Source organism: Erpetoichthys calabaricus, chromosome 3 (assembly GCF_900747795.2).
Source record: "Erpetoichthys calabaricus chromosome 3, fErpCal1.3, whole genome shotgun sequence".
NCBI lineage: Eukaryota > Metazoa > Chordata > Cladistia > Polypteriformes > Polypteridae > Erpetoichthys > Erpetoichthys calabaricus.
This window is the reverse complement of record NC_041396.2, coordinates 248760534-248775707: the sequence shown is the minus strand read 5'-3', so window position 1 is coordinate 248775707 and position 15174 is coordinate 248760534. Positions and strand designations below refer to the sequence as shown.

The following is a 15174-nucleotide window of genomic DNA, read 5'->3' as shown; positions in this document are numbered from 1 at the left end:
GTTCCAGGATGTGTTAACAGCAATATACATGTTTTCACCGCAATGTTTTACTACCCTTTGCCGAGTTAATTACTTCCAAGATAGACTGACTTCATGTGACAGTGAAATATGGATGGATGAATATCAGTACTGTTAAGATTACTTTTGATGCTACAGCGTCTAACTATCAAGTCTGAAATGTATACGTTAACACTGCCGAGTTTGATTCTTGTCAATACTCCCAGTATTACTTACAAACATCACTTTAATCTCTCCTTGCAGTTTTCGCGGCTGTCCTACTTTCCACGTAGAAGTTTCACGGACCTGTGCTGAGATGTGGGGGACCAGTAGGGGGAGATATTTCTCTAAACGGTTCTCTACTACTGAACCAAGTTTTGTTCTTTTCATGTTTTTTTTTTCTTTAAAAGAGTTAATCTTAAAAGTCGCAATTACTGTATACTGTGAAGGGCCGTGTCAAACACCGCGGGCTGCTTATCTGCATCTTCACAAACCTGTCGTTTGACAAACATTTGGCCCCTGCATAGATCGAGGAGCAAACAAGAAGTTGTTGTGCGGTCGTGTAAAGTTCATCGTGGAGCGGCGGGCCTCGCCTCAGGCTTTGACGGAGTCCCGCTTCCGTCACACCAGCCAGCGTTTGCTGTCCGCTTCGGGGACTTTCGGAATTCGCGCGGCTACCCGATCGGCACTTCCCGGAATGAAGGCTGATTGACATCCTGGAAACTCCTGGCTGTGCAAGTCCCTTTCGCGCGTGGCACTGCGCCACACTTTGCTGGGTAGTGAGAGAGACACTTAGACGTGGAAAATGCGATAGGGTGATTCGGTTTCGGGGGTGGGACGGTGTTCCTGCGTTTCGGGTTCACCTGGTGCGACGTAAGGTGGTGAGGCCTGCGGGTCAGGCTTTCACCGGCCTAAAGTTGCCGAAATCTGCGGTTCTGAGGGCATAGCCGAGGGACTGTCATAAGCAGACGGAGCCAACAAGACGGAATGGAGCGGATGGATATTGACCAGTGCGCAGGCGCTGCAGCTGGGAATGGAGGAGGAGCTCTGCGTCGGTCCAACAGCGCTCCTATGATCACCGGCGTCAGGTGAGGTGCCGGAATACGAGAGGGCGCCACGCTACTTGTGTGGACGTGAAATGAGAGCTGCGTGTGTGTATATGTGTGCTGTGTTAGGCCATGTGGCAGCTGGGGTGTCTGTGCTTGTATATAAAACGTGTGTTTTTTTGTTGCGCATTACGTGGCAGCAGAAGTTGTTTATTTTTGTGTGAGACGGCATTGGCCTGAAAGCCCACGTCCGCGCAAATGTGATTGGTTGTGGTGCAATTGGCGTCTGTCTCCAAGCGTCATTATGAAAATCTGTGTTTAGTCATGGGGCAGTAACGGTACATGCTGTTTACGCGTGCAAATCGCTGTGCATTATTATGGGCACTGTTTAGTTTAGTAATATGGCAGGTGTTTATGTTAGTGTCTGTGCTCTGTCTTACTACGCAGCTCAGAATGTGTGCATTTGGGATGTTAATGCGTTCAGTGGTTATGTGAGCCTGTTGCATGTCTGGGTTTTTATGTATAGCACAACATGTGCCTGTAGTTTAATTAGTCCAGGTGCATGATTGTACTTCAGTTTGCACCCAAGCATCATTAATTTATGTCAATATGTGGGTGTAGTATTGCCTACCCTGAGACTGCTGCAGTACTCAACAATTCAGTGGTGTTCAGGTTCAGTCTTGGGGGTCCTCCGTGAATTTAAGCTTTTGTTCCAAGCAAATCCTCAACCAGTCAGCTATGGTTGCCTTTAATTGATCTCATTGTTTACCTACCTGACCTGTTTTTATTTTGCATTTAGAAAAGTGCAGTAGTTTCAGATTTACATTTATAGGACATTAAGACATATCTGTATTTTTCTGTATCTTTAAATGCGTACTTTGTTTTTTTTATTTTTAATTCTCTTTTTCTGTGGACTTTGTTTTCTTAATTGTATCTGAATACTGACAAGTAATGATGAGCGGAGCAGAAAATGGCACAAATTACTCCCAAAGGAGCACTACTTCACTGTTACCCACTTGTGTGCTTATCGTCTAAATAACCAGGGGTGTGTTCCAAAAATAGAGATTAGATAATCCAGGATCTGAGAACGAATTTTGACTTGTTATAGCCCAATGATTTTGTTTCGGCTGATTAGTCTGTTCCAGAACAATGGATTTCAATCAGCTTGCTCAATCCTGAATAGGTTCTGTTAATATGAGTTAACATGCATTCATGGCAAAATTTGCAAGTCTTTATGAGTTGAGCATTGAACAGCCGATCAACCACAGACTACACGATGGAGAAACAGGGAACAACCTTAATGCCACAGAGCAAGGTGTGCTGGTGGCAGTGCATGAATATTATTGGCACATCCGATAAAAGAGGAGCTACACAGCAGCAGCCAAGGAAAGGGAGATGATGTTTAAGAATATCATTGACAGAGTGAATACATAAAACATTTAATCAGTGAAATCAGTGCAAACGTTTTGTGTAAAACTGTCGCGTTATGCAAAACATACCCTGATGATATTACTCAATTTGAAAAGTTATATGCCTTAAATAATCATTGTATTCCATTTTTGTAATGTCAACGAGAACAAAAAAGTCGTTAAGACCAATGGCATTAAATGGTTAGCATGCATAGAGCTGTTCTAGTCATTATTGTGAGAGATGTAATGTTATCCTGCCTGCACTGAACACTGTATTGTCCCGAGAAACCAAAGGTTAATTACTGTTACATACAAGTGTACAACAGAGGACTCATAGTGCCAACTTTTTGAATTGTTATCTACCCTGTTCAAATGTGAGACTCCAAATATTTGGCATCAACATTTTTACAGTAATTATGTGTGTGGCATCTCATAATCTTTTAAGAATGGATAATAATAATAATATATTTTATTTATATAGCGCCTTTCCCATGCTCAAGGCACTTACAGAATATAATAAAGAACGGCAGTGTATACAGTATATAGCATTGTACAAACCAGATAAATAAATAAAGAAGATTAAGACAGTGAATTCCGAAAAAAAAGAAACAGACAACATAATTGATGGTCTAGCACACACACACACAGGTTATATTAGCATCTTGACAGAGAAGTAAACTGAGAGAAGGGTAATAAAGTCAAATAGAGCTAAAAGCCTTCCTGAACAGATGAGTTTTGAGTTGTTTTTTAAAAGAATTCATGGAGTCAGCTGACCTGATTAATTTTGGTAGATCATTCCAGAGTCTGGGCGCTATACAGCTGAAGGCCCTGTCACCCATGGAGTGTAGATTAGTGAGGGGCACAACAAGAGTGCCAGAATCAGAGGACCTTAGTGGGCGGGCAGGCACATAGTGATGGAGAAGGTTACTGATGTAGTTTGGCGCGAGGTTATTTAAGGCTTTGTAGGTTATTAGTAGGATTTTATATTCGATTCTGTAAGACACAGGGAGCCAGTGGAGACGGAGCAGGATGGGTGTGATGTGCTCGCTGCTGCTGGTTCAAGTAAGGACTCTTGCAGCTGAGTTTTGAATAAGCTGGAGCTGTGATATAAGATTAGAAGGGGCACCTGCCAGTTGGGAATTACAATAATCGATGCGGGATGTGATAAAAGCATGGACAAGTTTCTCAGCGTTAGAAAAGGAGAGGAAGGAGCGAACACGGGATATGTTACGGAGGTGAAAGTAAGAAAGTTTCTTAATGTGATTTATGTGGTCGGAATAAGAGAGGGAGGAATCAAAAATGACACCAAGATTTTTTACAGTAGAGGCAGGTCTGATGAGATCACTGTCAAGATAGATTGGGAAGGAGCTCATTTTATTAAGTTGCATTTTAGTCCCAATTTGCAGGAGTTCAGTTTTATTGCAATTTAATTTTAAAGAGTTCTGCTCCATCCAGGTTTTAATTTCACTAAGGCAGGTTGTGAGCTGAGAAAGCTCTGATGAAGTTCCACTTTTAACATTGAAATAGAGTTGAGTATCATCTGCATAAAAATGATAACCCAGTCCATAGCTACGGATAATATGGCCAAGGGGAAGCATGTAAATACAGAAAAGCAGAGGACTGAGGACAGAGCCTTGAGGGACTCCTTGTGTGACTGGCGCTGAGCTGGATCTGCTCTTGCCAAGACTAACAAACTCTTGCCTATAAGTCAGATAGGACTTGAACCACTGGAGGGCAGTGCCAGAGATACCCAGCATGTTCTTCATTCTGGACAGTAGGATGTCATGTCTGGCAGTGTCAAATGCTGCACTGAGGTCTAAAAGAACCTCTAAGAAGACACATTAACATTTGTACTGAGTATTTGATGTACAAACTTGCCTTCGTTTGTAAAAATTGTCAGTCAAATGTGAACTACACTACAATGCAGAAGTAATATTGTTGTCTTCTTCCAATACAGAACCCCAAACTAAAACTGCATTTTTAAGCATATTGGGTATAAATATCCGGCTGAAGAAGTGAGTCTGCAGATGCTTTTCTTTAAAAGGCAAGGGACTCCACAGCAGGTCTGAAGGTGTGCAGCTTGTTCCACTAACAAGTCTATTATCAGTTATAATTGCACATAAATGGCAAAGTTGTTTACATTTGATTGCTATACCTGTTACTCTGGGGAATTCCTCTTTGTGGTTATTTATTTTTGTCTTGGGAAGGCAGCCTTGTGTGTGTGAGCAGACACCACTTCAAAGTTAGGCACACTTCTGTGATGGCTTTGCCAATATGTGTGGCATGTCTAGTGTTGTAAACTGCCCTTTACACACAAAAGACAAGAAATGTCCATGATATGTATCAGTGTCACTTAAAGGCCACGGTGTGTCACTGAAGATGTCATATTTTAGAAAGTTGCTCTAATATATTAAAGCCTCAGATGTAAAATCACATTCATGCAGACTCATCTCTGGCTATGCCAGATTGTGTGATCGTGGTCCGATTATATTTTTCTGGACAGAATTTGGCAGTTGAGTTGTGTTTCTGTGTTATTTGTTCAGGACTGGCATGTTGTTTTCAACATCTCATTTGTCTTTTTATGCTTTTAAATAGTGTAGCTGGGATTAACATTTCTGACAGGACATTGATGAACTTTGATATTATGATTTAATACTCTGCTCCTAAATTATTGAGGCAGCAGTGCATTGATCCATCACGTGCTCTTTTTCAGGTTAGTTTTAAAGAATTGTTTACCCCAGTAACTGAGATGGATTTCATCAAATGTTTCTTTCTGGAACAGGAAAGTCCTGAGCTATTTCCAAAAAGAAGGATTAGTAAATTATCTGCATCTTTGGCCCCATAATTATACGAAGAGAATTTCATATAGAGAGGGTTTTGCGTGATCGGCAAGATCCTTTATTGCTCCTGGAGGAAATTCTTTTCGAAAGATACTGCTTTATCAGAGGGGGAATATTGTACCTCAAAGATTTATTAGCACCTTATATTCGAAGTCGAACTAGGCGAAGTCGGGCTCTCACAACCACACAGACAGTATGCATTGCTTTGAGGTTTTTTTACAAGCGGCACTTTTTTTATATACTGTAGGCGATGCGGAAAATCTAACTAAAAGTGCAGTTTGCCAGGCAATTCGTAAAGTCTGTTTGGCTCTGAAATATTTCCTTCGGGTTTTCATAGTGTTTCCTGGACACCTGTGTGTGCAGACAATAAAAGAGGCATTTCATGCCATTGCAGGTAGGTAATACACAGGCTAAAACACCCACAGTTCCATGAAGAATCTCAATCAGCCTAACATTCTCATTACCAGGATTTCCAAATGTGATTGGGGCACATGGGACTGATCAGAGTGGAGTTTGATCAAACATTATTTGGAAAATGTACCTCTCCTCCTGATGAATAATCAGACACAGTGTCTTCATCAAATATTTGACCTTCGTCAATATCTCCTTGGTCAGTCACAGGTTCAAGGGATATGATATTCCCTGCAACTGACCCAACAAAAGAGGGCTATATGGAACATACCTATGGCACACATGGAGGACAAATATATGCAATGACCATCCTTTACCTGAAATGAAGTGACCACTGCATCCTGCCACTGGTTCTAAGGAGGAGCTTCCCCCTGGAATGCCCTCAGAAACAGGGCGATGGGCATTTTGCTGGAGAGCCAACTCTTCTGCAGGGGTTAGGTGTGGACCGCATGGATCTCCACCTGTTTTTTGCTTGTCTGCCTTCTTATTATCTTTAAAATGAATGTTTTTTTATATTATATATGATTATGTCAACAATTCTTTAAATAGTTATATACCAATATTTACCAGTTTGAAGTATATTCTTGTACTTCACTTTAACCTGTTCCCATGTTCTCCTTGTGCTCACGTTTGATCTGGAATTATGACATATCTATATATATATATATATATATAAAATCCCTGTGTGCGTCCAGGTGTCCGTGTGTGGGTGTCTTCTGGTGAAGTGCGCATGCGTGGGGCACGGTGCTATGCGCGATATTACTGTCAGAGAAAGTTAGAGGTGTTTTACGGAAATACAAACCAGTATTACTGCGAGAGGAAATTAAAGGTACACAATACAGTGACGCATATTACAGCCACATACAAGCCAGTATTACTGTCAGAGGAGATTAAAGGCATATTACCGACGTGCACGCCTGTATTACCGCCAGAGAAAATTAAAGGTATATTACGGACATATATTACGGACGTACAAGCCAGCGGGCGTACAAGACGGTATCCTTCAATAAGGGCGCGCTCAGGCATCCTTCAATAAGGGTGCGCACAAAAAGGCAAGCCTCAATAAGACGACCTCAATTGGGCGTAGCCAATAAAGGCGAGCGTAAACAAAGATCTGCACCTGTTGCTCTTCACATATTCCAGAGCCATTTGAACTAAATTATCTACGCGCCCTTATTGAATAGAGCCGTACAAGACAGTATTACTGTCACAGAAAATTAAAGACACACAATACACGGCGGCATCCCACGAAGAACGGTCAGCTCAGCAAGTAAACATCAACAAAAGAAAGGCTGAAAGAAAGAAAAATACGACCAACAAAAAGAATGAGGTCAAAGTCCCTTGCCATTTAATATAGACTGTTCCTACTAATGTTTATGCACTACTGTTCTAGCACCCGTTATTGTAACGGCCTAAATGACTAGTTAAATAATAATTAATCTGACACATAGGAAATGAAACGCTGCTTTCAGTAAGTACAATGCACACTACTTAACGTTTAATTTGTCGGCCACTTTTTGCCAGCCGTCTTTTCTGGTCTGGGATGCTTTTGCAGTGTTACCCCTTGTGCATATTAAATCTTGAAATTCTTCATGTCCTTCGAATAAAAGGTCTTGCGCCGCGTGTGTGGGGAAAAAAAAATGCGCCCGTTCTTTCGTCATTTTGTTACAGCCTATCAAAGACTTGCTGATCATGTTTTCTAGACTCAATACATATGGGCTTTTCACTCAGCGCGGGCGCGCGCATTCATCTCGTATGATTAGATCCAGCTAGACTAATCTAATACACGGCTGCGTTTGAAAAACCGACGTATGCCGGATGAGTGTCACCGGCATTAACTTATCCAAGATGAGGCACCTGATCTCGGATGATTTAAGAGATGTATGAAAAATACTCCCCTGGGGCCTCATGTATAAATGATGCGTACGCACAGAAATGTTGCGTACTCCCATTTCCACGCTCAAATCGCGATGTATAAAACCTAAACTTGGTGTAAAGCCATGCACATTTCCATGGTAACTCATACCTTGGCGTATGCAATTTCTCCGCTCGGTTTTGCAGACTGGCAGCACCCAGCGTCAAAGCAGTGCTACTATTCCTGTGTGGTCACCCTTTCTTTCTTAGACCCACGTTCCTGACGCGGCTTTATAAATACACTGAAATTAACTGCATATTGTTTATTAGTGTAATGCATCTGATTGTAATTAACCTGTAGCAATATAATGGTCCAGGGAATAGCCATAGTATTCCAAATACCATAACTGCTTTAGCGTTGTTACGCTCACTGCATCTTCTTCTTCTTTCAGCTGCTCCCGTTAAGGGTTACCACAGCGGATCATCTTTTTCCATATTACTCTCACTGCACCACTCGGAGTATTTATATCACTGTATCTGAGTGGGGAATCACAGCAGCAGCTGATCGGAAAGAGAAGTATCAGTATACAGTTTCAAGTACACACTACCTCAACCATGGCAAAAAGCGTCAAAGCCTTTCCTGTATGGACCTCGCGTTTCAGAAACAGTTTCATCCCAAGAACTATAAACGCACTCAATCAGTCCATCAAGTGCTCCTTGTAGAACTGTTTGTACTTATAAGTACAATCACCTTACTGTAAACTTGCACTACAGTTATAATATTGCACAACCTGCACCACTTTATAAAGCGCGTATGATGACAATATCATTTTTAAGATGAAATGCAGCAAAATATGTTGCTTATAGTATACAGATAAAACTTTAACTTTATTTAAATAATCTGTACTGTTAATAATTAAACATGTGAGGACACGGTGCCGCAGCGCTAGTTAGTTCATGGATAGCTCCTGCCTTGCGCTGTGTTATTGCTGGTGCTGACGCGACACTGGAAGGATAGACAGATAGCAAAATTAAACATGTACTACGAAGATATTTCAATGTTCCTTAAAAGTTTTGAAGAATCGGCGTTCTAAGCTTACAGATGGCTTAACGTCTATTACAGAGCTGATTGTGAGAATTGATTCTGGAGAAAGAAAAGTAAGGACAGGATTTGGAGGTTAGTACGTTTGAAAGAGACAGTACTTCTGTAATAAATTATTTCATCGAAGGTCGCACATGGCGCAGCAAGCCTCTTGCGTGAGATATGAACAATCACTGCGCCACCGTGTTCCCATGTTTAATAATCATGCTTTCATTCCTATCATCATGAAAATGATATCACGTATACATCTCAGTATTTTAATTATTCAGAGAGCTGTAATATCACGAATGTAATGGATTCTGTGTCCTGTCGGAGAAAGAGAAAGAACGGAAGCACGTAGTGATTCACACACATAGAGCACATAGAAGATCAAATACAGAACAAAGCATTTAATGTGCTACTTGAGAAACTAGTAAAATAAACGATTTTAAGATGAAGTTTATGATGTTCTACTTTAATGGCAAAATAAACTACATGATTAAAGTGGAAATTTCGAGATTAAAGTTGACATTTCGTGCTTTTTTCCCACTGTGTGCCTATTTTTTTTGTCTGTACCCTAATAACCTTTCATATGACACTCAGACGGTGGGCTACGACTTGCCTTTTCACGGTGACTTTGATATGTGATTTCTTTTTTATTTCGGGCACTGTGCGACTTTGTGAGCTTGAGCTTTCGAGTTTCTCCGACACTGTGTCTCTAGATCATCTTCCTTTTGTAGATTATACCATTGTTTAAACCAACAAATAGTACGTTTTTCCTTTGCCTCCACTTGGTATTCGCTGAAATTCTTATATTTTCCCCCGTGCTTTTCCCATTGTCTTTTTTCAGAAGGCTATTTATATTGATTTGCATATTCAAAGAGGCGTAATTCTGGGAGGAGTTGGGGTGGGACAGAAGGCGCGCGCATGTGCGTTACTTTTCACGCTGATCGGGATTTATGTAGTGGAAGAATGTGAAAGTTTGCGTGCGCACAGATTCCTGCATCTGGATTTTTCTGTGCGTACGCACATTCCCGCTTTTGTGCTTACGCCATGTTATAGTGCGAATTCTATGCAAGGCGTTATACATGAGGCCCCTGGTCACTATAGGGTTCAGTTGAGTTTAAATTGTCAATATGTTATTCTTGCACAGAATACTAATCAAAGGAGGTTATGCTGAAGTTTTATAACACACTGGTAAGGCCTTATCTGGGCTATAGTGTACAGTTTTGGTTTCTGGGCTACAAAAAAGACACAGAAGCTCTAGAAAAAGTCCAGAGAAGAGTGACTAGGTTGATTCTAGAACTGCAGGGGATGAGTTGTGAATAAAGTTTAAAAGAGCTTAGGTAACCAAAATATACTGAAGCGCACAAACTAAATTCATACTTAATTAATTCATATAAAAAGGTGAATAAACTCAAAAGTTAATTTTTTGATTAGAATAATAACAGTTAAAAACAGTAAAACCCCAGTGTGTTTAATTAGAGTAATACACCACCCATGGGTGATATATTTTGTATCTGTTACTTACCCTGAGTTGTTTGTAATGATATCCAAGAAATGCTTGCATGGAGATTGGTGGTAACAAAATTCCTGAAACAGTGGGCTTGAATGGGAAACCCAGCCTGAACAACACCAAAAAATATCAAAACAAGTAGGAAAAACTCTCAATTTACAAATGAAACATAATCTAAATGTCTGCTTTCCATCCCTACAACAACATCCCAAATGTGTATTTTTGTAAAAATTACGTTAAATAAACCACTTCCAGAAATTCCTCTCATGCAAGTTTTGAATTGAAGTTTTGCCTGTCTATCATCTATTGGCTGGTAAGTGTATGTTCGTAGCAGTAAACCACAACTACAGTACTTCATGGTCAATCACTAGTAGTCTGTGAAGCTTAACTGGTAAATTGATTGTCTGCTTATGCACTTGTCTCAGATTTCCCTCTGCCGTGTTTGTAACAGGTGTAGCACCAAGGTAGCCAATGAATGAGCTGTTACTAGACTGAACTCCTCATCAATGAATGACAGGGGATACGGTATTTTCAATTCAAAAGCCCAACCTGTTTGTATGCGCTTTACTATCAAGCATGAGATGATTTTTCAGAAATGGTTTAGGAATATTTTAGAAAAATACATGTTTGGAAAGTATGAGCATATGACTGGATAACTGATAAATGGATTATTCGACATGAGCAATTTTAGACCTTTTTATGGATGTTTTGATAGTTTGCTGTTGTTCAAGATGGGTTTCCATTCAAGCCTGTTTCATCATGAATTTTACTGTCTCCATTAGCGTGTAATACATTTTTGTCAGCCATCACTACAAACAGCATAGGGTGAGTATACTGTTTGTCGTCATGTGAAGACAGCAGTGCCCTAAATTTGTGTGTTTATAGCATGGATTGTGTGTATCATCATGTGACTGGGTGTAAATGTATAGTGCGATATGTGTTTCGTCACCTGATAGCAAAAATAAGCTCTGTATATACTGTATAATCTGATTTATTGTAACAAGAATTCTTTGTAAACATCGGTGTAGTGAAGCATTGATCTGTGTGTATGTGAGGTGTCATTTCAAAGCAGTGGTACCCTGTGTTCACAATTGATAGCAAGTCTTGTGGCAGAAATGTTTTCATATATGTAACATTGAATATATGTGTCTAAATGTGGATAATCCTCTATGACAATAAAGCCATGGTCGGTATCATTAATGGAATAGCACTGTGAAAAGTGTTTTCTGTCTACAAGTGATGCAGCTGCAGTGAAATCGGTCTTCATGTAGTGGTATGTCTGTTTATAAATGTGTGTGTTATGTTATTTCATGTAGCAGGATCATTGGTTCAGTGGTGTTTGTATGCTCAAACCCTATTGGCTATGGTGGTTATTGATGTTTAGTCTATACATCAGTCCAGACATATATGTATGTAGGTGTGTGTGTCTGTTGGATTTTTGAATGTGGTGATAAACTACAACTGTTGCTGTAAAGATGCCATACTGTTTGAGAAAATGAACAATGTGGGAATTTCCCCACAATTATAATGATTTGTGAGTTGGAATGAACTTTTTTTTAAGGAAAGAAAAGACCAGAACTATTTGTTTGCTGTAGTTATGCATGTTCTGTGGATTTATACTTGTGTGTAGATAGCAGTTATAAATAAAAATAAGAGTCATTGGGAAATCCCAACAAATAGACCAGCACCAACTGTGCATTTGTCTATAGAGCATATAGAAATGTAATCATCCCAGAGTGTTTAAGAATACATTTACCAGCATCTATGCTCAAGGCAACCTATTAATTAGCAGTGTTCAGTGTTCAAGTACTGTACATATGAAGATTTTTTTAAAACATTTAATTCCTAAGTAATAATGACACTTCTTTAACAGACTAGGCCAGTATGAAAAGAAAGTGAAGTCATAGCCTTCTTTATAATAAACCCTCAAGTGCCACCACAAGGAGAAGTGGGACGGACACTCTGAACTCCCTAGTCCTGAACACACTGTGTATACTCAACACAGCTGTAGTGGTGATGTCAGGTCTGTAATGTTTGTTCCTTTGTCTTCCTTTGGATACCCTGCAGTGGCTTGTGCCAAACAGTAACCACTACTGTTACTCAGAACATTGTTGCCATAATATGGTTTGTTGGTGATATACATGGTCTGTCTCAAATATTGACACAGATTCACAGTAGTGCTCACAGCTCTGTCTTCTTTACAAAACTTTCCAACACTTGTAGATCACCAGACTAAATTATCACAGGTAAAAGCAAGAATGGTTTATACTTTGTTGAATGCAGGTGTGGGCATGTCGCCACGATAAAATTTAGATGTTGAGTTGATGTTATTGTAATTGTTTTACCAGTTTAATTACATGTTTACTACTATTAATATGGTCTGAAGTACTCTGGTTTTAGTAGAGTTCACTATAAAACAAACTGGGTCATTACATTTCAAATCAACCATTGGCCCATGCACTTTGGATAGAAAAAAAATTCTAGAAAAATTACCAGGTGTACCCATGTTAGTCAGGAGACACTTTTTTTAAATGTAAGATACAGCCAGTTTACCGAGAGGAGGCGGGTGTCGATTTTCTCCGGCCTTATTTTTTCATCAAATACCACATGTCCATTGCTCAAGAATTAAACCACCAGGCAAGCTCAGACTTTGCACATTGGCACATTAATAATAATAATAATAATAATAATTGGTATAGTATGTGACAAAATAAAAACATTTGGTCCAGATAACCTTGCATGGTCAAAGGAGCCCCTGAAATTGAACAAAATTTAATTTGAGTTTTTGGCTTAGCTATGTGTAGCCGTCAGAAACACATATTTGTAACCAACATAGACTTTTGATTTTTTTCCTTATTCAGATAACCATATAGGCTTTATGAAAAAGCAATACACAGAAAAGTACCTTTATCAGGGTTTGAACAGCAGACCTCTCAAATCCAAAAAAATATTTTCCATTTCATTTTCAGAGCACCTAATGGAATGTGGGAATATGCAGATAATGTTTTAAATATTTTTTTATTTATTCTACATTGTCTCTTCTTTCTCAAAACACAAACCTTACTTTTCTTATGCAAATCTTTCATGTTTATTTTCCGTCCTAAACATAGTCTGAATATGCCATGTGTCAATAATGATAATCATTGAGTTTTCAATCAGTAAGTTATTAAGAATTTCAAACTTTTTTTCATATCAAATGACGATGTTCTAACTCATGTTGCTAAACCGAGAATGTGATTCTCCATGGCCAAAAGAGTACTTGGTACTCGAGAATACCACTGTTCCATCCCTACAGAAAATGGCAAACTCAGAGTCAGCCAAGTGTCTGTTGAAGACAGTGTGAAAGATTGAGGTCTCCGTGACCCCTTGAACCCTCGGATCAGACGTCTTACACCATATAAAAGTCCAAATATTGCTTTTATTTAGACAAATATATGCACCAAGCACCCTATACTCCACACTCATATACAATAAACTCTTCTCAACAATAAACCAATCCTCCTCGCCCAGACACTTTGCCACCCTACCTCCCAGCTCAGCTCAGCGTACTGGGCTTTCCCATGGTCCTTTATACTCCCTGACCCGGAAGTGGTTCCTGTTCCACAACCCACAAGTCCTTATTCCTCCCGGGTCAGGGTAAACAGTCCTTTTCTTCAACCCGGAAGCACACCGTTTCCTCCTGTCCTGAGATTATGACGTACTTCCGGGTTATAGGGCATATAAGAGTCTACAGCGACTCCTGGTGGTCCCCAAGGCATCCAGCAGGGCTGTGCATAAAAACTACATAGACCATGAGTCCCTGCTGGAACTCGGGGCACGTCCATGTTGCAGGGAAAGCTCCACCTGGCAGCCTGGGGGTATTGGCCGGAATGAAAAGCCGGCCACATATCACAACAGTCAATTGACTTTCCAAATATTCACCACTGTAGCAGCAGCTTAGATCCTGTCCTCTCATATTCCTGGTGGATTGGTGTGTTATTGGATATGATGAAAAATGTTGGATTGGTGTGATTAGTGACAGGAGTGAAGCGGAACCAGACATCCTGATAATGTTTCATGTATCCAAACTATCCTGCACAATTTTTCCATTGGCCACCTAGAGACGATATTTTTTGCGTTCCATTACAGTGTGTCATTGTGCACCTGCAATGGTCAGTGGGAGGCAGTACCATCTAGATCTCAAAGAAGATGCCCTACACTCTGCACTTCAGTTGAAACAGAAATGAAATAGGTCACATTGCTGCTGCTGCAATACCAAGATGTTAACATTTCATTATAACTACTGTTGTATTTAATGATCAATCAAGCAGCTTCTGTTCATATGTTGTGCTTAATGTGCCTTTGGTGATTTATTTTTTTCCATTAAAATTATACTCAAGTTAGTGATGAAGAACTATCATTACAGACAAATGGAGAACTTAACCCATGTTTAGAGTGGAAAATAAAAATGAAAGATTCATATAAGAGAAATGCTTTTGAGAATCTAAAAACTTATCTAACTTAAAACAGAGAAACATTCTGTGCAACTTAAAATACAAATTAGTTTGCTGTTTCAATTTTACCATGACAGTGGTTACACCAACTTGTATGTTTTACATATTGTCTGCTTTTTCACCTCTACTGATAGTAGACAGATCCCCAGTACAAGTTAATAAGACACCAGCAAACTGTGTGCATGGGTAGAAAGTTACTCATTGTCACTGGCTGTTTGTATGGGAAGCTGGGCAGGTGGTAAATTCAGCATCTGCAAGTCCAGTTGTGTGGGCACGTGGAAACATTTCCGTCAGCATGTTATTTCTGCTTTATGAAGTCTTCTCAGTGGCTTGACTGCAAATGAAAGGAACCAGTGCACCAACATTTCACTCCTCACAATTCTTTAAGCCAGTTTTTCCAATGGACCGGCACCACTCTATAAATATTTTGTGCCAGTGCGCGAAAATCCAGGCATGGCAAGTACATTTTGTCTGCTGCTGGTCTGCGAAAAGCTGACTATGAATTGTCACCAATCTGTGTATCTCCA

At 40.0% G+C, this 15174-nt stretch overlaps 1 protein-coding gene across 2 annotated transcripts in view; it reads left to right on the top strand.

The window, feature by feature from the left end:
- The first annotated feature begins 378 nt into the window (after positions 1-378).
- LOC114648761 (P2R1A-PPP2R2A-interacting phosphatase regulator 1) overlaps positions 379-15174 on the top strand; it is a 37413-nt gene continuing 22617 nt past the window's right edge. For both annotated transcript variants that reach the window (XM_028798001.2, XM_028797999.2), the window contains exon 1: positions 379-1085. In XM_028798001.2, the coding sequence (XP_028653834.1) occupies positions 985-1085 (101 nt within the window). In that variant the 5' untranslated portion in view covers positions 379-984. The remainder of the gene's footprint in view (positions 1086-15174) is intronic.